The following is a 22,709-nucleotide window of genomic DNA, read 5'->3' on the forward strand; positions in this document are numbered from 1 at the left end:
AGAACTCGCAGTTGGCTGGAAGCACCGTCACCTACAAGCTAATTGATGCCACAAAACTTCCCTCCAGGATGCCATCTGGGTTGCATTCAATATTCTTACCGGATTCAGAAGTCCGTCCTTCTAAACTTGAAAGCTGCTTCTCTTGACCAAATGCCAATTCACTGATTTTGTTTGCAAGCACACACATTTAACTCAACACCAACACCAAGATCCTATTCCACTCTTTTGACCATTATCAACTGCACTATTTTACAAAAATAAAGACAAACCGTTTCCCCATCTTACAAGTAGGTAAACTGGGAAAACGAGAGCTGAAAGGGCTTGTCAATGCAAACTTGGAAAGGCACCAATATAAAATAAAACAGTATTTCATACCAAGTACCTGCCCCTGCCTGAATAAATAGCCCATATTTTAATAGACCTAAGTACCCTGCATCTCTTGATGGCTATAATGAGACTTCTTATTTTCATTTTTAAAAATAGGGCATTTACTGAATAACCCAAATATTACTTTCGGGACATATCTGCCCCACTAATAGTCAAACGAGTAAGGTGGACATTTTTATTTTCCTATTGCTACTTATTGCAGCAGAAAAACACTTTACTGACATGCAGTTGCACCTTTCCAGTTCTCTGCATTGACAACAATAGTTTTCTGTATACAAAGCCATTTCCACAGGAAATAGCCACAATAAATCAATGCAAAGGTCTCCTGCTTTCCCATTGCGCATCTGCTGCGTGGCAAGTTTCAGTACCTGCGCTGCCACCCCAGACTCAGTCATGAGATGGGGAAAGCCACTCACCTTTAAAGCATGACAGCTGGGATCAAACCGGCACCATCTGATGCTGGAAGGGAGTTACCCCCTCCCAAAAAGAACTGGTGAGCTCTGCATGATGCAGAACACACCATCACAATTATTGTCAGCAATCTGAGGCTAAGGAATGAACAGGCCTGAGCACAAACAGCTGCTCATTTCCGGATGACGATGTCCTCTGATGACATTTGAGGTTAAGTTTACACAGCTTCTTGGGGTAAGGAGAGGAGAGCATGCCACAGAGCCTGCTGAAGCATGGGCATGTTTTGTCATGCATTCAGCCTGCCTTCCCCATCACATCCTCTTTCTGCCCTTTATGGGTTCTCCACATCTGGCATATTTTCTCAACAGGCATCACACAAGCTCCGTTTATCAAAACCACAAAGTTCAGGCACAGCTGAGTTTCCGGGTAGCTCACCAGAATTTGCACATGGGTTTCATTCTTAGCCCTGGTGACGTTTCATTTCTCTTTAAGTTTTCCTTGTCTTGCAGTGTCTGAGCCCAATCAGGCAGGCTTACACTATGAGCAGAGAGGCACCTTTCCAGTGCAGAACTGCAGACAGAACTGTCCCAAGCATCCAAATCCCACAGCCAGGGCTGCTCTTAACCCTTGGGCAGGCCTGGCTGTCACTTGCATCTTCCCCGAGAACCACTGTCCCGTGGGGCTGCATGAAGCCTTCATGAGCAGCATCCCCTGACTCAAGGACCCTTGCAAGAGCAGCACAATTTTACTGTCTAGTCACCCTCCTAGAAAAACTTTGTAATACAATAGATTCAGCAGGAGCCAACCACAGTTACCTGCTCTTCATCCAGAGCAGGGACAGCGTGCTGCAAAATGCCAAGGAAGTTTATTTGCCTCACTTATTCAGACATAATGCTGTTTGAACAAAATTCCAACCTGGCAAAAGCTCATCAAAACAAATCTCCATTGAATTCATACACATATAAACAAGTGCACATCAGGGATAGAAATGCAGAGTGCACATTCACATTTGGCAATTGTGCCTGGCCATTTTCTGCAGTCAAACTAAAAATCTAATACTCTGGAAGTGGTTTAGTATCTGTGTATTACAGGAAAACGCTGTTAACATTATAGCTGAGAAACGGGTACTGAAAAAGCAGGACATAAGTTACAATACTGACATAACACAACTAGAGCGGTTTACAATGACTCACTAAACACCCACACAGCAACAATAAACTCACCTTGAACTCTCCAAGAGTTCTGCTGTGCAATGTAAGAGCATGCAGCTTAGCAGGAGAAACCGCCTCTCCAAATGGTTCAGGGTTTGGGGGGGGCTGGAGGTTTTGGTGTTTGTTGTTGTTGTTGTCGTCGTTGTTGGTTTGGGGTTTTTTGTTTTGTTTGATTGTTTGTTTGGGTTTGGTGGAGGGTTTTTTTTGATGTTGTCATTTTTTGGTTGGTTGGTTAGCATTTTTTGGGGGGGGTTTTAGGCTTTTTTTGTCAGCTGGACATATTGCACAATATCTAAACCAGAACATGAACTTAAAGTTTTCTCATAAGCAAGTGGATTAAAGCAATAATATTAAGGCTTTCCAAACCATATTAAGGCCAGGACACAAGACCATCAGGAAGGACAAGGAGCTTCGACTGGGGATACTCAACCCGAGCGGTGGTAGGAGCGTAGCCTGCACACCACCTTGTGGGACTGAGAAATGCTGCTCGTTTCCCTCAGTCCATCCCTGCTGTGAAAGATAAAGCTGCAAACTGTGGGCCAAGCCTGGAGACACCTCAGCTGCTGCAATGTTCATTGTCTAGGGCAGGGTGAACACCAGAGACACTGGCAAGTCAAAGCAACCGTGAGGATTTTACTCTCAATACAACTCAAATATTATGCCAACCCTCATGATTTCCTGCTCTTTTAGCACTCCTGTCTTAAAGTTCAGAGCTACGCACACCTATACCACACTGAGAACTCTGGGTCTTTCTGCTCCAAAAAGCAGAGCAACCTGAGGTTTAGTACATGAAGAATGTGCTTTAGCTGTAGGAATAACACACCGTATGTTGGAGTCAGCTTGGTCCCTTCCACAAAAGGGCAGAGCTGTAAAAGCAAACAACACAGCCTACCAGCAGGTGAGAGGGCAATTTTACAATCTCCAAACTGAAAGCAAGATCATTCTTCAACTAGGGATATCACAAAATAAAAGATGCCTGTGACTGATCTTCCTTTCAGCAGGACACTGGAGAACACAGACAAAAGATGTACTGGATACAGACTGAATTAACAGTCAATAAAATACGGATGGTTTCTATTTTCATGGCTTGCCTATGGCAAGTCTTCATACAATAGTGTAGCTGGGGAACGCACAAGATCAGGAATGGAATGAAACTCTATTTTCCAAGACAGAATTACAGAGGAGTTAAACCTCACTTGGAACACAACAGTGGCCCAAGCCCAGAAACTGCTGCCTGCTTTGTCAAGTCCACTCTGCACGTAACTAGGTGGGAAATGACTAACTGTGACCAAGGAGTAATCAAACACGGTATCTCCCCAGCAAACCTGCTCTTCTTCCTGCACACCGTTCCTCCTGTCTGCAGTACTTCAGTCTGTACTGCAAAGCACACATCACAAACCAGGATTGGACCTTGATTTTTTTTTTTTGAGCATCCACAATGATGCTCCATGCACTTCTGGAGGCTGAAAGAAAACAAGGCAATACCCTAGTGAAAACTACTGCAGAAAAGATTTTTGTGAACAAAACAGGACTGAAACCATTGATTTTTGAGTCTGGAAAGGTTCTTCATTGTCAGCTGTGACTGTATTACCGTGGAGGACAAAAGAACCCTTGAAACATCACTTAAAAATGTAAAGTTTTATCCAACATATTCTCTTGACAATGTTGCTCCCCTCAGTTATTTCACAAGGCTCACCTCAGGAGATCAACAAACCCAAGCTAAAGCCCTGCCTGGGTTGAGAAGGTGGCCCTGCGTACGCTGGAGGAGCCTCTGCCACGGTACAGCCCCGTGGGCACAGCGAGGCCCCTCTCTCAACAGAGCCTCACACACCACACAAACCTGTCTCCTTTCAGCTTTTCTGGACTCACCGCAGCCGTTTTTCCAGCTAAGAGGCATCAATCTCAACAGCTACGCCAGCAGGGTCTGGCCCATGCTATGAAGGTACAGGGCCAAGTTTAGTCAGCAATCTGAAATAACGGATCAGCATTTCCTCAGAGGCTTCTGCAGCAGCAAGATCAGGCTGAGGCATCACACAGACAAGATGTTTTCTTCAAATTCTAGCATCAGGGAATGGTGCTGTCCATAGACTGAAGTAATAAGGAAACCCCACCAAACGCCACAATTAATTAAAGCAGAACGCACAGCAAATATCTTCCCCAAATCTCGAGATAATCATTGTTTAATATTTCGATTTCTAACACTTCAGAATGAAATGAGATCCTCAATTTTCCAATTAATATCCAACAAGAAAGATAAGTCTCACACATACAGTGCTAACAGGTATGAATCTTCTCCTTCCCATCCACTGATCACAATTTATCCAATGTAAGACAGTGAAACCTGCATCATTCTTGTATGTCAAACTGCTATAAAAATCTCTACTATTAAAAAAGCAGAGAAAAAACCAAAAAAAACAAACAAAAAAACCCCAAAACCACAGTAACAGATAATCCCAGCTGATTACTGTAGAAAAATGACATTTACATATGCCCTTTTTCTATCTTAAAGGTCAAACCGATCCACCAAAAAGCTTCCTCTACAGGAAATTCACCTCCAACCAGCTCAAGGAACGATGACACCAGCTATCAGGTGTACCATGGTCACAAAAATTGGCCATAATTTCTAAAGAAAAGCTTTAGGGAATTTTGGTTTGTTGTTCTAGGACTCATCAGGTTTGTTCTTTCCTTCAAGAAGCCTAATCCCACAAGATTTCAGTAAAAACAAGTAGTAGGGAGAAAAACATATTCAAAAATGATACAGCAAGATTCTGCCTTGAACCAGTAATTGAATATGTTTCTATTGCCACATTCAAACTTGCAGAGAACTTTTCTCTCACAGAAAGAGAAAAAAGAAAACAAATCTTCTGGGAAACGGGCAAATGAGGTCCTGCACATGGCTGCCTTTCTCCCCCTCTGGTTTTCACTGCCAGAGAAGCACCTTTTTTGCACTCTAAAATTACCCCATGATATGAAAATGAAGACTGCACAACGTGGTACAGAAAAGGAACCTGTGAGTAACAAAGATCACTGACTGCTCAACCCTTACTATTATGGACAACCCACTGACTGCTTGCACAGAGAAGGGGAAAAAAAAAACCACCAAAAAAACAACAAACCACAGTGTCCTAAAAAGATATTTTGGTTTCAAGTTTTCTTGAAATACTTCTACAGTGCGGTGAGCGGGCAGAGATGAAGCTGCCAGGGCAACAGCCCTGTGAGCTGAGGACCCTGTGAACCCCAGCACAAATCTGACTTTTCCTGCAGGAATGCAACACTTTCCATGGTGCTGAATGTCTCAGTCCTGACCTTGAAAGCTGGAGGATCAGAACTGCTCGGTGACAGGTGATAGCTTCTGTTCTGCAAATACGCATCTTCTGGGTTTTGTTTGCCAATACACTTCACAATATGCCAAACAATTTGGTGCACAACTGCCCCAAACTGAATTAGAGTCAGCAGTGGGCAGGTGTGAAGCTCCATGTGAGCTCCGGTCTCTTCAGCACTGTCACCCTGGCAGATTTAACCTGCATTTCAGTCTCAAAGTTTAAAAATACTGTAAGCAAACTAAATAGGTTTGGGTAGGGTGAATATAGCAGTTTCTAGCCAGCTGAAGTACAGCATTTGTGCAGGAGCTATCAATCCTTTCTACAAGTATTTGCACACAATAAGCCCGACAGCATTCACATGATTGTGTGCATAATTAGATGTGAAGAAATGCCTGCTGCTCTCAGCCAAGCTTTGCAGAGTCTCCTTCAATGCCCGAGCCAGAGAAGGTGTTAACAAAGGCTTTGTGCATTGCTGCTGAGGACAGGCACTCTGCGAAACAGGGTCAAGGGAATTAACGGCTAAACTCACGCACCACCTGAAGGAAAAGGATTCTAGCAAGGCAATGAGATGCTGCATGCAAGCCTGGGAAAGGCTTCACATTGCTAAGGCAGGTGTTCATCCATAACCACTAAGAAAAATTAACTATGTTACTTAACGTTTCCTGCTAAAAGAAGGTGCCTGGGTTTATGCTGCAAGCCCCAGGACTTCTCCCCTGCTCTGTGCTCACCTTCTGAAGTGCTGAGCCACGATCAGAGTCCCTCCAGTCAAGAACTGGACAGATGCGATTCTTTACAGCACCTGTCAATGCAGCTCCTTAATCTTTATTTAACTCCAGGGATCAACATGCACTGGCACCTTGGGCAAACATACATAACACATTATTTAATAAAAAAATAGGAAAAAATTCTGTGTTAAAGAGCTCTTGTGTAAAGGGGAACACAAATCACAGAGCAAAGAGCAATTCCTTGAAGTAACACATGCAATTTCAATGCACCGATGTGATCCTGGCAGAGACTATTCCAGAGTTTCCCTTTGAAACTCATTATTTATCATCCACCAAACATTTGTGCCCATATAGGTTACACCTTCTAAATTGTATAACAAGCCCAACGGGATCACCCAGTAGTACCCAGCTAATGTAAATACTAGCTGTTACACCCACTGAGTTAAGGATGCAGCCCTGCTTATCAAGTGAGCAGAAATGAATATTGTTGCACAAACTTAGAGTTGTGCAACCTACATTGTATCTTCATTGTTTTACAGGGGAAAAGGGAAAAGAAAGGCAGCAATAAAATATATAATTGCAAATTATACTTCCCTAGTCATCTTGGTTCTTGTCAGCCAAGTCTACGTTACAAATAATTTATCAAGGCAAGGGTGCACTAGTGATAAATTACTTCAGTAGTTAGTGCTCAGATAACAGCAATGTATGGGCATGGAGGTAAAGGAGGTCAGGAGAGAGTGTCCCCATGTGAAATGGAAAGAGCCTCTTTAGCGATTAAAAATATCTGTCATGTGCAGTCCCAAAGCCAGGACTTTTGGCCTGCTGAAGAGGTGGCTGCAGTGGTGACTGCCTGTAGACAGGCTGTGCTCTATTATTCTTTAGGATATGTTAGAATGTACAAAAGTAAGTCAATTTTGACAAGCAAAACTAGTACTATGTTCCCTCTTAAACACCTGCATTTTGTGTGTCTGATACTAACTATAAGAAGTGATCCATTTGAAGTATTTCTTGGACTTCACCCAACAATAAAATTTTGAAACGGTGAGTTATCTAAACATTGATATTTTCCTGAATATTTTACAAACTGTATATGACAAAGTCTAAACCCTTGAGCAGTGACTTAATCCAAGGAAGACGATTATCTGTGGAAAACAATGTGATAACAGACCAGAAAACAAGAAATTGTGAACATTCTTTACGAGTCACTAGTGGTTCACAATGAGTTGCTGAATCACTCTGTAGCCTTGGGCAATGGATAACTTCTCTAAGCATCAGTTTTCACACCAGTACAATATAATATTTAGTCTACTTGAACAGTGAAGATTTACAGAAAGCTGCACAGCTAAACAGCCACTGGATGACAAATGTGAAGTCAGTGTAACACAACTACACTAACAAGAACAAAACTACTCCAAGACAGGAGGTACATTTCTTGGCCTATATCAGTCAACACTGACATTTTGTTATCAAAGAAATTGGGGCATTTCTTTATAAGTAGCTGCAGAGATGCAATTGTGATTGAGGATGAGAAGACTACAGGAACAGTTGTAAGCTTACATGTGAAATTCTTATTCTCAGTGCAAGTATATTCACTACTCCTGCTATTGCTGATTTTTATGCTCTTAACTACTCACCGGATCACACAGAGTAGCATCATATCTGGATGGAATAGGTCCAGTAAATCCAGCAAACTTTACTGAAACAATCACTGCTAAATCAGCAAGCCAAGCAGCTGGTATCAGAGGAGACCCATGCAACACATCTGGAAAGATATGTACAACCTTACTCACCTAGATCAACAAAAACAGAAAAAGCCTGAAAAGTCACCAAACAAATTAGTTGCATTCACTTTATACATAGAAAGCAAAGATGGACAGAAAACCTCTACTGGGTAATGCACAGCTGAACAAAGACTTGGGATCAAAAGAAAATTTTAATTCATCTTTTGAAATGAAGAAAAATGTCACCTCAATGAACACCATACTACAGGTAATGTCTCTAGGAAGGAAGCATGAAAAAAAAAAAAGCAGCACGAAACAAGGCCAGTTAAAATACAAAACAAAGTTAAAACCTGGAATTGAAGAAGTTATCTAAATGAGGAAAAAAGTACAGTTAAGAATTTCTTGTCAGTTGTAAACACTAGTTTCTTCAATAATTAGTTTTTTTAAAAAAATCGATAAAACTGTACTATAGGCTACTTGGAAAGGGACATAAGTCAACAACATAACATATTCCAAATTTTAACAAAATAAAGAGGAAATTTCCAGCTATTTCAATTGATTTTAAACACACTTTTTCCCCCCTTCCAGTGTTTTGCAAGTAAAAGAAATCACACCCACAGAAGCTACAGAAACCAAGCCAGAATTCCACAAAAGATAAAGAAACTTACAGCAGGCAAAATTCTCACTCAGGATGGACAAGATTCTGCAGCACTAATGAATTATATTTTAAATTATATATCCTTATTTAAGAAGAAAAAGTAATCACAGCACAGAAAGCAGTTGCCAAAAAAAGCCCTTCTGGTTGGGCAAGTACAGGACTGTGCTCCTGCTGCCATGGAAACCGAGTCCCTGGCTGCTCTGGTCCTGGTACAGTGCCACACATGCTCTCAAGCATTTAATAAATATTAATAATGCAAAAATAATATTGATGTATCAGAAACAGAACATCTAAGAAAAAAAATTGGCAATAAAGCTCACTTTACATGGCAGCAGCCCAAAGACTACTAGCCTTATGCTAAGCCAGCTGTAAAGCCTGATCTCGCCTAGTTTCTAACACTTGTTCTTGGCATTAACTGTAAGGTTAAGCTTAGCGTCAGGCCTTGGTTTAGACTGAAAAAAGCCAGGAAACCTGGAGGAAAAATCAAAACACTTCCACTAGTGTGATGTGTCCCTCTGCAGTAAGCAATACGGTTGCACGTATTGAGTGCTGGAGCAGTAGGTACGAGTCCTCATTTCTGTTCTTGGCTCTGCTACTGACTACTTGTACAACCACGAGTCCCTCAGGGCCAGGTCCCACCTGCACAAGAGCTCTAACACCATTTATTCACCTCTCAATGAGGAGCAAGGCGTAGGGCTGCCAGATTAGCCTCAGCTCAGGGGAAAAAGTCACTGTCCTTGCCAGGCACAGAGAACCAGTCTATCAGGACATCATTACTAGGGCAAGACACAGAGTTTCTCTCACCCTGAGAGACCATCAGAGATGGAGCTTGCATGCCTGCTTTAAAATTCTTCTGGCTTCTCTTAGGTTAAAATCTGGCTTTTTCAGTCTGGATGGGTTTAGTTTTATTTTTCAACTATCTTACAACATTATTATAACTTTTAAAGTCTAATCAGTTCGCTATCTCTTGGCTTTCAACCAGAATTTTTTCACAGAGCAGAAAATCTGCACTAATTTTATCACAGGGCCTTTTACCCTCTTCCCTTCCCTTGTGGCCAAGTATTAATAATTTTAATAGGAAACAGAGAGGAACAGAGAGAAATAGCGTAAGGTTTCCTGTGGCTACAACCAGCTGGCTGCTGGCAGCCAAGCACACTGGAGCAGCCAGTCTGCGTTTCTACCAAGGATGTGCCACTGCACAAGAAAACAAGCAGCAACACAAGTCTTCATCCCCATCCCTCAAACTCAGCTTCCTGATTTGTCTTCATGGGAAAAGCAAAGCAAGAAAAAAACCCGACATCTTATGGCATTTTATAAGGCATGTCATGACACAGAAAAGCAGAGCTGAGCAGTAAAATGCTTTGGGAACATCTTTGGAATTACCACAGGAAAGCTGCAGGTAAATGGGAAAGTTGTAGAGAGGAAAAGGCCATCAGAGAAACAATAATAGAGAGACCAGGAGAATTTCACACCAAATCAAATTGACCGCAAATACATCTCTAATACAGCATCACAGTCTCTGAGGCACAAAGACATGGTAAATTTGCTAGTGAATTAAAAAGGTTGGTGCCATTAAAAAAGCTAGCAGAAACAAATCTGAGTGCCTGCTCTATTAGAAACAGCTAAGAGAATCAATAATTATCAGACATTTTCAGTCTTTACCAAGTGTTTAATGGCCCTTTAGGTAGACATGGGAGTCAAGAAAACTCACTATTTCTAGCACTGGCAATCTCTTAGTCTAAGTGTGTCAGATAAACACATTACACTTGGTTCCTCCAGTCTCATAATTGTAATTTGTTCATTTGAAGTTCTCTAAACCTTTTCTGATTAATATTAAATTATCCTAAGTATCTTCCACTCTAACATCAACCAGTAAGAAATCACACCTCAAACCTGTGCTAATCCTGGGTCTGTAACACTGCAGATGAAAGAGAACTAGTCTACATCGACTTTTGCTTTACCTCCTCATACATGAAAATGCTCTGGACGAAGCTTGCCTACCTTGGCTCAAAATGTAGAACATTTTTATATCCTCTGAAATGAGACCTCTGAGCTCTTTGATAAGCTAAGACACTGACAGTTTTGACTGCACTTTCCTTCTTGAACTTCATAGTTAGTTTCAATCTTCCCATTCTCCTTGACCTTAGGAAAGCTTTTCAGATCACAGCTTGTTCCTGTAACTGTATCTAGAGCAACCCATGCGCTTTCTTGCACAGCAGTGCTCCATAAAAATCAAGTTCTCTTCCCTCTGAAGCCATAATGTCCCCTGGCTATCCTACACACCTGAGTTCCCTCTACTGTCTTTCCAGTGGTCCTATTCCAGCTCTCTCTCTCTTTCTTTCCCAAATCATAAGCAGGACTGATAGAAAAACACCACCTCTTGGAAAACAGTTTGCATCTAGAGATAATAAAACTCCTTAAGCAAATGTGCCAGGAAATGGAGAAAAGCATGTTTCCCACATGTACTTAGTGTTTGCTTTTCTGCACAAAGGATGCAGCACAGGGAAGATAACCCAAATCACGTGCAAGTTAGTTTTCTCAGAACAGACAATGAGAATATAATGAAAAATGGAAGATAAACAAATAACATTCAGTGTGGAACACAGGAGAACAGTAAACTGGTTTTCAGCCTGGTTTTCACATCAACACAGCACATACCAGGACAGGCAGGCAACAGGCAAGCAAATGAGCACCACTCTTCCCAGTGCTTCCAGTTTGGGGATGAGCATGCAAGCTCCCCCTGCAACTCAGTTAAACTGTCACTGACATAATCAAGAGCATATGACCATGCACATGTCAAGGAAACCTAAAACTCACTCCATGCTCCATGGTCATGTGCACATATCGAAGACACGCAGGCAACTCCACAGTAAGACACATCTATCACTCAGCACAGAGAATACTGTCTCAACACTGAATATGAAGAAAAATTGGAGCAACAGATAACGGAGGACAAAAAAGTCACAGAATACATGTGGCAATTGTGACTGCCTGCTGTTTCACTTTCTCATGTCCCAAAACCTGCAAGCAGGGCACACTATTACACTCCTGTGTTTCAAAGCCACTCGGGCCATATTTAACTCTTCAGAAGATCTAGATTTTAGTTCTTAAATAGGCTTTTGATATATTTTTATTCCCAAATTCCAGCTCTACTGAAATTCAAACTGAAAAGCAAGGAGAATATCAGGCTGCCTCCTGGGCTTTCGCATAGGCAGCAGGAATCGAACTCTCTGCAGATTCTCTAGCATGAAGCCAGCAGGAGAGCAGGGGTCTTGCTTCCTCCAGACAGCAAGGGAAGCTTTTCCCAGCTATACAGTCACATACTGTTGCCCCAAGGCAGGACAAGTGCTGAGGTACAGAAAAGTCTGCTTATACTACCTGTTTACCCTTAATTCTGGACATGTAGGAACAGCCTTTGAAACAGCAACTCCTAACACATTGCATTTCATACCTGAGACAGCCTCAATCCTGTCCAGCATAAAACATACCTATCAACAGTACTTACCAGAAAGGATCCCAATACATGGAAAATAGAGCTTTAAAAGAGAAATAGTAGCTCTGCATTTGCCTGTGTCCCCCCGCTGAAATAGCATTGAAGCTTGCGTTTCATTTTAGGAAAATCATTAAGCTTTTTGCAACTATACTCTTTGCCACGTTAAAGAATCTACCACCAGAGAAACATTTAAGCAGAGGTCTTCCAGGCTCTTTTACCCACTCTCAGGCCTGGGTTAAGATAACGTGAACCCTACTTACAGCAAAAAAAATAAAATCCTATCACACACAACCATCAAACTCAGAGCTCTTACTTTGTGTCAACTATATCATGTCTGGCTGCAATTTGCAAGTTCTTTCTTGTTTTCTGCTGGCTGCAGTGGCAAGCAAGGAGAAACTTGCAAAACTGGGCAAAAAGTCTCCAAGAGCTGCTCCCCCATCACAGCAGCTCTCTAGGATTTTCCATTCTGGGCAACATGTCCCACAGCAGCAGGGACCCCAGGCACTCAGCCTGTGGGCCCTGAGGCCAACCTGGCCCTGCAGCATCCACCTGTCCCGAGGGAGACATACAACAAAACCCAGTATCCCACATTCTGAGTATTTCAGCAACAAGTGATCCTTTGCCAAAACACTGTGCCTCGAAAATGGACATTTTTCCCCCATTATAAAAATAGCTTCAGTGTTTTATAATGTTGCTGCTATACCGCTAAGGAAAAGCCTCAATGACTCTGTATCTGCAAACATTCTCTCAAATAGGTTATAAAATTCAGCCTTGACTTCCCAGAGTTTCCCAAGAGGAAAAAACATTGCTTGTATAGGGAAGGAGTAAAATGCATCTAAAAATCTTGTTCAAAACCATCCTGAAGCCCCATCCTCACTGCGTGCACCACACTTAGTACAGATCATGACAGTGCAAGCTGTAAATTGCGACTGGGTTTCTGTCTTCTCAGGCCCACGCAGAGTGGATTGAGCTCAAGCAAATATTTTTGCATAGAGCAGCATCAATAGTCTTATACAGATTTAAACTCTGTAAGAGCTACCTAAAATTTCTAATTCTAGGGCTTAAGACTTAATTTCCCTAGCAGTCCAAACACCGTCACTTTCACTATTTTTCTCTTGGGCGTTTAGTTTCCTTTTAGTAGATACACAGTAACATTTTAAGGAATTTCTCTCCTCCCTTTTTATTTTCTCTCCCATAAAATGCTATAACTTTTTTAAAACATGACAGGAAAAAGGCATCTTCATATTTAAGCAATTTGTATACAGCTTTATGTATTTGCACCATGCACACAAATTAGTATCTCCTCTCTTGTTACCGCTTCACAAGCCCCATGCCTACAGACAAACGAGCACTGTCTCTGTTCTTCCTGGCAGCCTCCTTTGCTACAGTTCTTTGCCACCAGGATTTGTTTCCTTTTACTTCTTGTAAGGCAGTAACTACATTCATACTTACTTGCTACCTACATCTATTTGGTTCTTTTTTTACCTTTCCCCAACAGGCGAGGCACTTTCTGCAATCCCTATTTTCCTGCTCTTCCCTAAATCCTCAGCACTTTTATCTTCATACTGCAATAGTCACCCATTTTTTTATAGTGGCCCTTTGACTGTTTTATATCATCAACAGTACTAAAAGGACTTGATAATGTTGAAATATGCAATATAAAATATGCACCATATGCAGAACTGATACTTGCTCAAATGAGGACAAGCAGAAGCATGAAGTTTCAACTCTAGAGATGCTTCTTGGAATATGCTAAAATTGTAAAGACAATTTAAATTCAACCAAAGCAACATACACAGTCTAGTCTTTACTGCAGTGTGTATCTTACAAATGATAACCCAAGCAGCGTGAGCAACAAATCTCATTTCTCTGCCATGCACCTAGTCTCTACTGCTATCACAAGTCAACCGGGTGGCCAGAGAGCTTGTAAATTCTGCCTTCATCAGTAACATCAGTTAAAGTGAAAAAAAAAAAAAGGTTAACCAGCTCTTCTTTCCTTTTTTTTTTTTCTTTTCTTAAAGAAAAAAACCAAACTGGATTCCTTTCGTTTCATTCATTTCCCACAAGTAAAACCTCTAAAGTCAACTGCCACATACCAAGAAAGAATTTGGCCTTGTGATACACAAAAAGGTTATTGAGCAACCTAGGATAAACGTAACACACCTTACAGACCACTGCTGGGTAATCTGATTCGTGTGAGGGCTAAGATCATTACTTTTACATGCTTCAGTTCCATATTCACTCACACATCAATCCTATGGCAGAAAACTTGAACTAACAACGACCACAGAAAAGAACTGCTGAACAGAAAGCAAGTTCCACGGAGACCATACGGGGCGACTACTGAGATGTTCTCCTTAAGAGTCTAAAGCTCCTTTTAAAAAAGCCAACATCATATCAGCAAAGCTCCAGAGGAGGGAGGAGAAAAAAACAAAACAAAACAAACAAAACCCCCAAAAACACAAAACAAACAAAACCCCCCCCAAAATCAACCAAACACAAAACCCACACACAAAAAACACCTCTCCCCTCTCCCCCCAAAAAACCCAACATCAGTCTTTATGCAAAGCCGACTTCCAACATGAAGCACACAAACTGCCAGGTTGTAAAGTCCCACAAACAAAACTTATCTCCTTCCAGAACTGCTTAAGATACTCCTGGTTACAAAAATCTTCCAGGGTATATAGACCATCTACAACAGGGGTGTCAAACTCATTTTCACTGGGGGCCACATCAGCCTCGTGGTACCTTCAAAGGGCCGAAAGGAATTTTAAGACTGTAGGAGTAGTTACGTTTATACAGTCTTTAAATGACATTCAGCCCTTTGAAGGCAACCATGAGGCTGATGTGGCATCGGTGAAAATGAGTTTGACACCCCTGATCTACCACAAAGACAAGCTTGTTTCATAAACCAATTCTTAAAGCAGATAAAGACCATCCTGTCCCTTCAACACAGGAGGATATATACGAGCAGCAATGAGCTATTACAAACCTGTTATCAACTCTGGAAAAAGCATCAGCAAGTAATTACAGGGGTGACTAGGCCCCATATCAGTACTCATTGCCAGCAGGCTACCTGCATTTTCTTTTCCCTCTCCATCACCACCCCAGCATGATGAGTTTTCTCAAACAGTTTCTTCCATTGTATATGTTTATAAAATAGTTTTAAAATAAATATCTGTTTATTACAGCAGTAACAATAGAGGTGATATCTGGAAGCGAAACCACATGGAACATATTATTTCACCCAGTGGATATAACTCTAAACATCACATATGCTGAAAAGCAGTGTGCATTTTAAAAGAAAACAGTGTTCAGAACAATATAAGTGAGGGGAAAAAACTGTATGAAAAATGCCATTTAAATGTCTCTCAGGCTGCTTGGAGAAGCAACTGCAAAGTCAATATACATACGGTGGGTTGGACTAGATGATCTCCAGAGGTCCCTTCCAACCCCCACCATTCTATGAACTAAATTAACAGTCCATGAGTCATTTCTGTAGTACACACCCCTGTCAATAATAATTGCCAAGTTCAGAATAAAGCAAAGAACTCTTCCTGATGTCCCCACATCCAAAAATGCTCGCTCTTAACATCTCAAAAGTCACCATTCTATGACAATTTAGCAATCATATTCTCACCACCCCCAACCCAACAACTGTAAAAACCCTCTAAAATAAAACTACATCAGATGCAATTATCCATCTAACCATTCTAACACAGCACAATTCACATAGAGCTGCTATGCAACAGGATGTTGTTTTACACTCTTTTTTTCTGACAAAATGCTTAGAGGGCGGATCACAAGGAAAATGGAAAGACAAAAAAGCAGCCCAGATACGGACCCACTCACTCACGCTAGGCAAGGAGCTCAGGCCACAAACCTGTGGAGTGCGGGTTGCAGCATCTGTTAGTAAAGATGCTGCTCTAGCCATGATCCCAACCTCCAAAACAGCAGCTCCCAAAGCACAGGCCATACGTCACCTGCAGCTCAACAAGCCTTTGTACAACAGCACACAGAGGGACTTCGAAAAAGAAGGCTTCAAGAATACAATTATCAGCTTGCTCAGAGATTACCAGCATTTCCATAGATTAGTGTCTGTCTCTGGAAACTCTTACACTTCTGACAAAACTTGCCCAGTTACGACTACACACGTGTCCAAGCTAGTTCTCAGTCAGCCCTAGCTTCCCTGAGTCTTTTGTAATTTGTAAGATTCCAAGTCTAAGTTGCCTCTATCTAATGCCGATATAATTCCTGCATAAACCATTTTTATATCTGAATTAAGTAACGCTGCTAACTCCCCAGATCATAACCTTAGGCCTATATAAAGCTTACCAAGCCCTCTGAATATAAAAGCACCAGAAATAAGGGTTATGTTTAATGTTGTAAGACCACAATGTTTCCCATGAACAAGAGATTGGGAATCTCTCCTTTCCTTAAACTAATCTACTTACGACTTCACTCTGAGTATCATCTGACACAGATTTATTGGTGAAGCTGGTAACAGGACAATCACGTACTGGAAAACGTATAACCAGTGACTCTTCTTTCTTGATATATCCCTCAGGTCTACGAACTTTCAAGAGCTTCTTCAGTGAATTATAACCTGATGTTCATTCAATGTCTTTTATCCTACAGAGATAATTCAAGAGACATGGTACTTGCTAAAATATCTGCAACTTAAAACTCCAAATCAAAGACACTTTTCTAAGACTTAGACTCCATAACTTCTTTCACATGAGCACCTGTCACTGACCCTAAGCACAGACTCCTTCGGGCTCAAACATCCCTCCCAACTCCCCTGAGGACACAAACTGTGCCGCTCCCTTTAGACGCTCAGAGCAGAAACGCTGCCGGAGGCGAGGGTGGAACCTCAGGGCGGGCAGGGAGCTGCCAGGTGGCCTCTTCCGCGGGACTCGCCTTTCCGCATCGCTCTCCGGGTGTCCCGGCCGAGTCAGCCCGGCCTGGCCGGCAGCGAGGAGCCGCTACCCGCGGTGCGGAGCTCAGCCCACAGCGGGCCCGGCCGCCGCGTCACTGATCTGCTGCTCCCGGCAGCCAATCGGCGCCGGAGCCGGGGACGGCGCGACTTCATTCATTCATAAAAAAGAGGCGCAGCGCAGCTGGGAAGCGCGCCCTGTCAGGCTGGGCGCGGGGAGGGCCCCGGTTCCCGCCCCACCGTGCCAGCGCACGGACACTCACGGCAATCCGCTTCGTCGCTGTTATCCGAGCAGTCGTCGTCTTCGTCGCATTTCCAGATGGCGGGGATGCATCGCTCGTTCCGGCACTGGAACTGGTCCTCCTCGCACTCCTTGACGGCGCCTGCGAGACACGGGGCCGCGCTTGGGTCAGCGGGGCGCGCTCCCATAGCGGGGTGGCGGGGACACCGCGGGGCCGCCTCCCCAACCGGCCCCGCACAAGCCGGGCAGGGCCCCGGGAGCCGGCGGCCGAGGGTGGGGGCTGGGGCTGGGCTCGCTAGGGCAGAGCGGCTCGGTGCGGGGCGGGGGGAGACGCGCCTCCGCGGGAAGACGGCGATGATCCCGAAGCTGCTTTGTGCAGGGATGAAAGGGACCATTCCCGTGCTTCCCTGCATTGTTTTAAAGACAGAGGGGAAAGGAGCCTGGGAAGAGAAGATGGTTAAACTCGAAACGCAAAAGACAAAGAAAAATTATAAAGCACACCGATGCTGGGACCTCCGCGCCCGTTATCGGTGCAAAATGCAGATACCCGGGCACGCGGGAGGTAACGCGCACCGGTGCCGTCCCAGCAAAAGGGAACTGACCCAACTAAAGTTGAGGGCGGGGGGGGATACGGAGCAAATCTGCTTTGCAGACACAGTGCAGCGCTGCTTTGATAAGGCACAAATCTCCTCAGAAAGGGATTAAAGGTGGCAGCTCCTGTCACCAGCGGTCGCGTTGCATTCGCCCGCTACAGAGCGTGCCCGGCCCCCGCAGGTCGCAACCCCCGAGCGCACCCGACCCTCTGCAGGTCCAACCCTCCCGCGGGACACCGCGGCGAGTGGCTGCCCGCGGCCGCGCAACCCCCAGGTGCCCAGGCAGGCAGGACGCTCGCCCGCTCCCCGGGAGCGCCGAGGCGCGGTGTGCACTTGCCTCACGCCGCGGCCACCCCGGCACAGAGGGAAAAGCCGCCGGGCCGCGCCGCGCCAGACCCACCTTTGCCGAGGTGCAGCTTCAGCAGCAGCAGCTGGAGGAGCAGCAGCCGGGCGAGCGCTGGCCGGCACATGGTGCTCGCTCCCTCCGAGGCAGCGCGCCGTGTGCGGGGTGCGCGCAGCCGGCGCGCCGCTCGCTGCCCCGTGCCGACTGCGGCCGGCGCCGCCCCCGCCCCGCCGCGCGCCGCCGCCGCGCCGTGACGCGCCCCGCTGGGCGGGCCCCGCGCGCCGCCGCCCGGCACGGGCCCCGCTGCCGCCGCCCCCGGAGCGCGCGGCCCCCGCCCCGCCCGCCTGGCGCCGTACCCAGGGGGACACCTGCGGGACGCTCCTCCCGGCACGGCCGCTCGGCCGCGCAGCGGATGGCACACGGCGCGCTCCAGGCCTGTGTGCGGAGGCCGGTGGCCTTCGCCGCGTCGGCGGCCGGGATGGCGGCGGCCGAGCTCACCTGCTGCCGCCTCGCAAGGGGCGCTGGGAGAGCGGAGCAGGCCCGGGCATCCCCCGTGATAAACCCCGGAGCTCTTCACGGGGCCCGGGCCTGCGCCGCTCTGGACCCGGCACGCAGGGGCGGCCCTTCGGTCATAATCCCTCGCCATATACCCAGTTGCAATAACAGCCGCGTTCATGATCTTAATTTTATTAAGTCGATTTGCAGACACGGTGCAGCGCTGCTTCGATAAGGCACAAATCTCCTCACACACACATGGACTCTTTTAAATGGCCTTGAATCACAAATTGTGTGCTCCCCTCATTACTTCAGATCTCCCACAGAGGGATTTCATTATGACCACACTGATGTGGTCATCTCCAATTAATTGCGTTCAAATTAGTGAAACAAAGTATGGTAAAGGTGGTAACCACCCCGCACAGGAGCAGCTCGTCCTTGCTGCTGCTTAAGCACACGCGGTTTGATCAGTAACTGCAAAGGAATTGTTTTATAAGCTATCGGGCTGTGTTGATTGCTCCATTTGCACAGTGCTGATGAGACAGCAGTTCACTGTCTTTAATTAACACCACGGTGTTGTTCATACAGTCAGGACTAAGAGTGTTTCAGTAATCTTATTATGAAAAGATATTTTTCAGGAGTAACTTGAATTTAACATCACAACAGGATTAGCATGATTATATGTGGAGTGTTATTAGAAAATAAAATCAAGCACTAATTTTACATAAACCAATGTACTAAAAGTTTTCCATTTTCAACCCTGAAATGCCATTAATTTCAGAACTGGCCCACCATTTAAAAATGTGCCTGTGCCTTTAACAAAAATTTTGCAAGTCATTAGTAGTGTCACTATTGCGTATGAATCATGTGAAGAAGAGCTAATCATTGAGCTATTTCACTAGCAGCTTATGGAGTATTAACAATTTATTCAAGCCTTTTTGAACAATTTTTTTAGCACGCAAAATGTAGTGCATGTTTGTGTTGTTTGGTTCAATGTGATAGATTACAGTAATTGCTTAAAGCAAATGAGGTATTTATAATACATTAGGTCAAATTTCCCTTTTTTTAATGTGCCAAAACACAGATTCATAAAGCTACTATAATTCCTGGCCTCATTCTTGTCTTTTCTAAATTAGTTTAATTTGGAAGCGGCTCCAAAGGCAATAATGAAGCTACTCAGTATGAAACAGGTGTGAGTGTGCAGAGCATCAGTCACAGCAATGATTTGCTATGATTCCTAACAGAATTGTGTCTTAGTTAAAGAAAAAAAAAAAAAAAAGGAAAGAAAGAAAAAATTAAAAGTAACCAAAACCAACCAACCAAAAAATCACACAAAGTATTTTGGCCTGAATGCCTCTCACAGAGAACAATAAGCTTTTTTTCAGTAAATTGCTGTGATGACACCTGACCAACTGTAATTTCACCAGCCTTCACTAGCCATTGTAGGGGCTACTTGTAGCCTAGTACCATCTTGTGGACATATGTGTCTCCAAGGAATTGCGGAGGCAAGAAGGAAACTAGAGGTGCTAAAGAGAAAGTAAATTGGGCAAGGGAAACCATTTGGTATTAAGATAAATCTAGTTTTATCCATGATATTCCAATAGTTAATTAAGGCTCTTAATTTACCTCCCAAGGTGCCTCTCTTCCAGGAGCTCACCTCTTGAGTCAGAAACTGGAACAGGAACTCTTGCTTCGTTTATCCAGCCTGTGTGGAAACCTGTGAAGCAACAGCAGAAACATATTGGGCCAAACAGACTCCCAACGTTTAGTAACCCTCATATACAAAATACATTCTAATAGCCATTTGCTAGTTGGCAATTGAATTTGCTTGTAGATTTGACACTGATAAACCAGTCTGCTCCTAATCGCAAGACTGGCTACGGTAGATAAGACCACAGGTCTGTCGAGCTCATTCTGACCCACACTGCAGCTGACAGAAGATGTCTGAGAGCGACTGTGAGACCGGAGCCGGCTACAGCAATGTTTGCCTAGAAGACAATTCCAGACATCAGTGGCTTGAGATCTTCCTGAGCCAGTGGTAGTGTCTTTGTATTCAAATAGTCCTGAAAAAGTTTTCATGAATATCAGTTCCTTTTCAAATGTAATGTAAGTAAAAGTTTTAGCAGGTGTCACAGCCTGAAGCAAGGAGTTCCCCAGTTCTACAGGTTGTGTGAAGGATCTCTGCTTCAGGTTGCTCTGCCCCTGCTTGGTCCTTAGCGACTCCATGTATATAGTGTGCTCTTGCCATGCATGGAACAATTTCAGCTTAAAAGTAACATGAGTAAACTTAGGATTTTTAGAAGACCAGCACAGAGTTGAACTACATGTTCCTTATTTTTGCTTGACCTGTAGCATAAGGGTGACCAGCTTTATTTAACACTTCTCTGGCTAGTACAGAGCTCCTGCTGTAGCAGACTGTTTCTCTGCTGCATGTTATAATACGTATAGTTTTTATTAGGAATTAGCCTCAGGCTGCTGTGTCAACTCTTTTTTCTCTCCAAGTGACTGGTATGTTCTACTTCTATCTAGTAAATAAACATTCAAAGTCATCCTGAAAGTTCCGGCAGACCAACCAGCAATGGGGCAGCCTCAGCCCCAAGGCACAAAGAAGACAAGGGCAGGAGGCGCTCAGACCATCTCAAAGTGCTGGAAAGGAAGCGGCAGGTCACTAACGTGCTCTATGTGTAATTTCTTAATTTGCTTCTGCTTCTGGTCACATACCTCTGCATTTTTTAAAACACAAACTAGCACACATCAGCCTGCCGCTGACAGAGCAAGGAGATACATCAAAACACTGAAATGCTGTTTCTATAGAGTTCCATCCAGATGGAGCTTACCATCAGCTAGCTCTGTGTCTTTCATCATCCATACAATTTATTTGATCTATTTTACAGATTTTTATAGCTAGATAACTTTTTTTTTCCCTAACACAGAATCCAGATATTTCTTCCATACGTTTTGCAACAATTGGTTGCTTAGATCCATAGGTATCTCATGATAGCTACAGCTTATACATCAGGGAAGTCTCTCCAGTGTCATGATGAATAACTGGTGTTCTGCACACTGGATTTTCTGCAGGCTTGCATTAGTATACTGGGTTCTTTTGTTGTTTACACCAGCGTGCATCTACACACCCTCCCAACCACAAATTGGTTTGGAACTGGAAATGTCATTCAGAAGCATGTAAAAAGCAATGCACCAAACTTATTTTAATGCAACTTTATCTGGTGTTTCCAGCTTTTGTCCACTGTACGTACACTTGCCCGCATTTTGCAGAAGAACACTACACAGGTTCAGACCAAAAGTCCATCTGGAGCAATATGCTGCAAGCACTTCCACCTGGTGTACGATACCCAGAAGCATTTCAGTGTTCACCACATCGCAGCTGAAGAGGCCACAGACTACCTGTGCAAGACGAAGTGACCTACGCAAGATAAGGTGACCAACACCAACCACAATGACATAAATATGGGCAATAGGTTTCATGTAGCTTAACACTGAGAACCTGGGCATGATGGTGCCAGATAGAGAAGTATCAGAGTTACCCTGGCTTCTTTACTGCCACTCACAGTTGAGAATGCCAGCAAGCCGTGGATGTCCCTGCCCTGTGACCGCTGCCCGAGACACAGACTGCCAGCCAAAGACAGCTGAAGTATGGAAGAATGGCAGGTGTTTAATGTTTTTTCAATAAAATCTTGGCTAAAAAAAAAAAATAATAAAAAAAAAATTAAACTGTCAGGGAAGAGAAAGAACAGGACTAGTGTCCATGTACTTCCACTGAGAAGTCTCCAGTCTGTCTGCTGAAACCCTTCAAACCATAGAGACCAAGTTTCTCAAGCTATTTGTACTAACACCCTCCCCCTGCCTTATTTTCCTCCAAAGAACATAATGTCCTTCTACGATCTTTTTTGTCTTTCAAATGGACATTTAAAAAACTGTCCTCCTCTATTTGCATAATAACCTTTGAAAATATCTCCTGTCTATTAGGCTGACTTTTTCAGTCTTGTCTTTCAACCAGACCAATCTAATTCCTTCAATCTCCCCATGGCTTTTAGATATGCTAATGTAATATATTTTGCAAACAGATATTTGAATTAAACTTTGATTAAAAGTTAGTTGAGCCAATGCACTAGCAGCCACATCCCTTAAACTGCCAACTGATATGTAGGTGC

The 22,709-nt window shown here is 43.9% G+C and overlaps 1 protein-coding gene across 2 annotated transcripts in view; it reads right to left on the reverse strand.

Moving 5' to 3' along the window:
• LRP8 (LDL receptor related protein 8) overlaps positions 1-18,169 on the reverse strand; it is a 182,892-nt gene extending 164,723 nt beyond the window's left edge. For both annotated transcript variants that reach the window (XM_065655816.1, XM_065655815.1), the window contains exons 1-2: positions 18,100-18,169; positions 17,129-17,248 (exon numbers count right to left, since the gene is read on the reverse strand). In XM_065655816.1, coding sequence (XP_065511888.1) covers positions 17,129-17,248; positions 18,100-18,169 — 190 coding nt within the window. The remainder of the gene's footprint in view (positions 1-17,128; positions 17,249-18,099) is intronic.
• Between the last annotated feature and the right edge of the window lie 4,540 nt (positions 18,170-22,709).

The sequence above is a fragment of the Caloenas nicobarica genome, chromosome Z (assembly GCF_036013445.1).
Source record: "Caloenas nicobarica isolate bCalNic1 chromosome Z, bCalNic1.hap1, whole genome shotgun sequence".
NCBI lineage: Eukaryota > Metazoa > Chordata > Aves > Columbiformes > Columbidae > Caloenas > Caloenas nicobarica.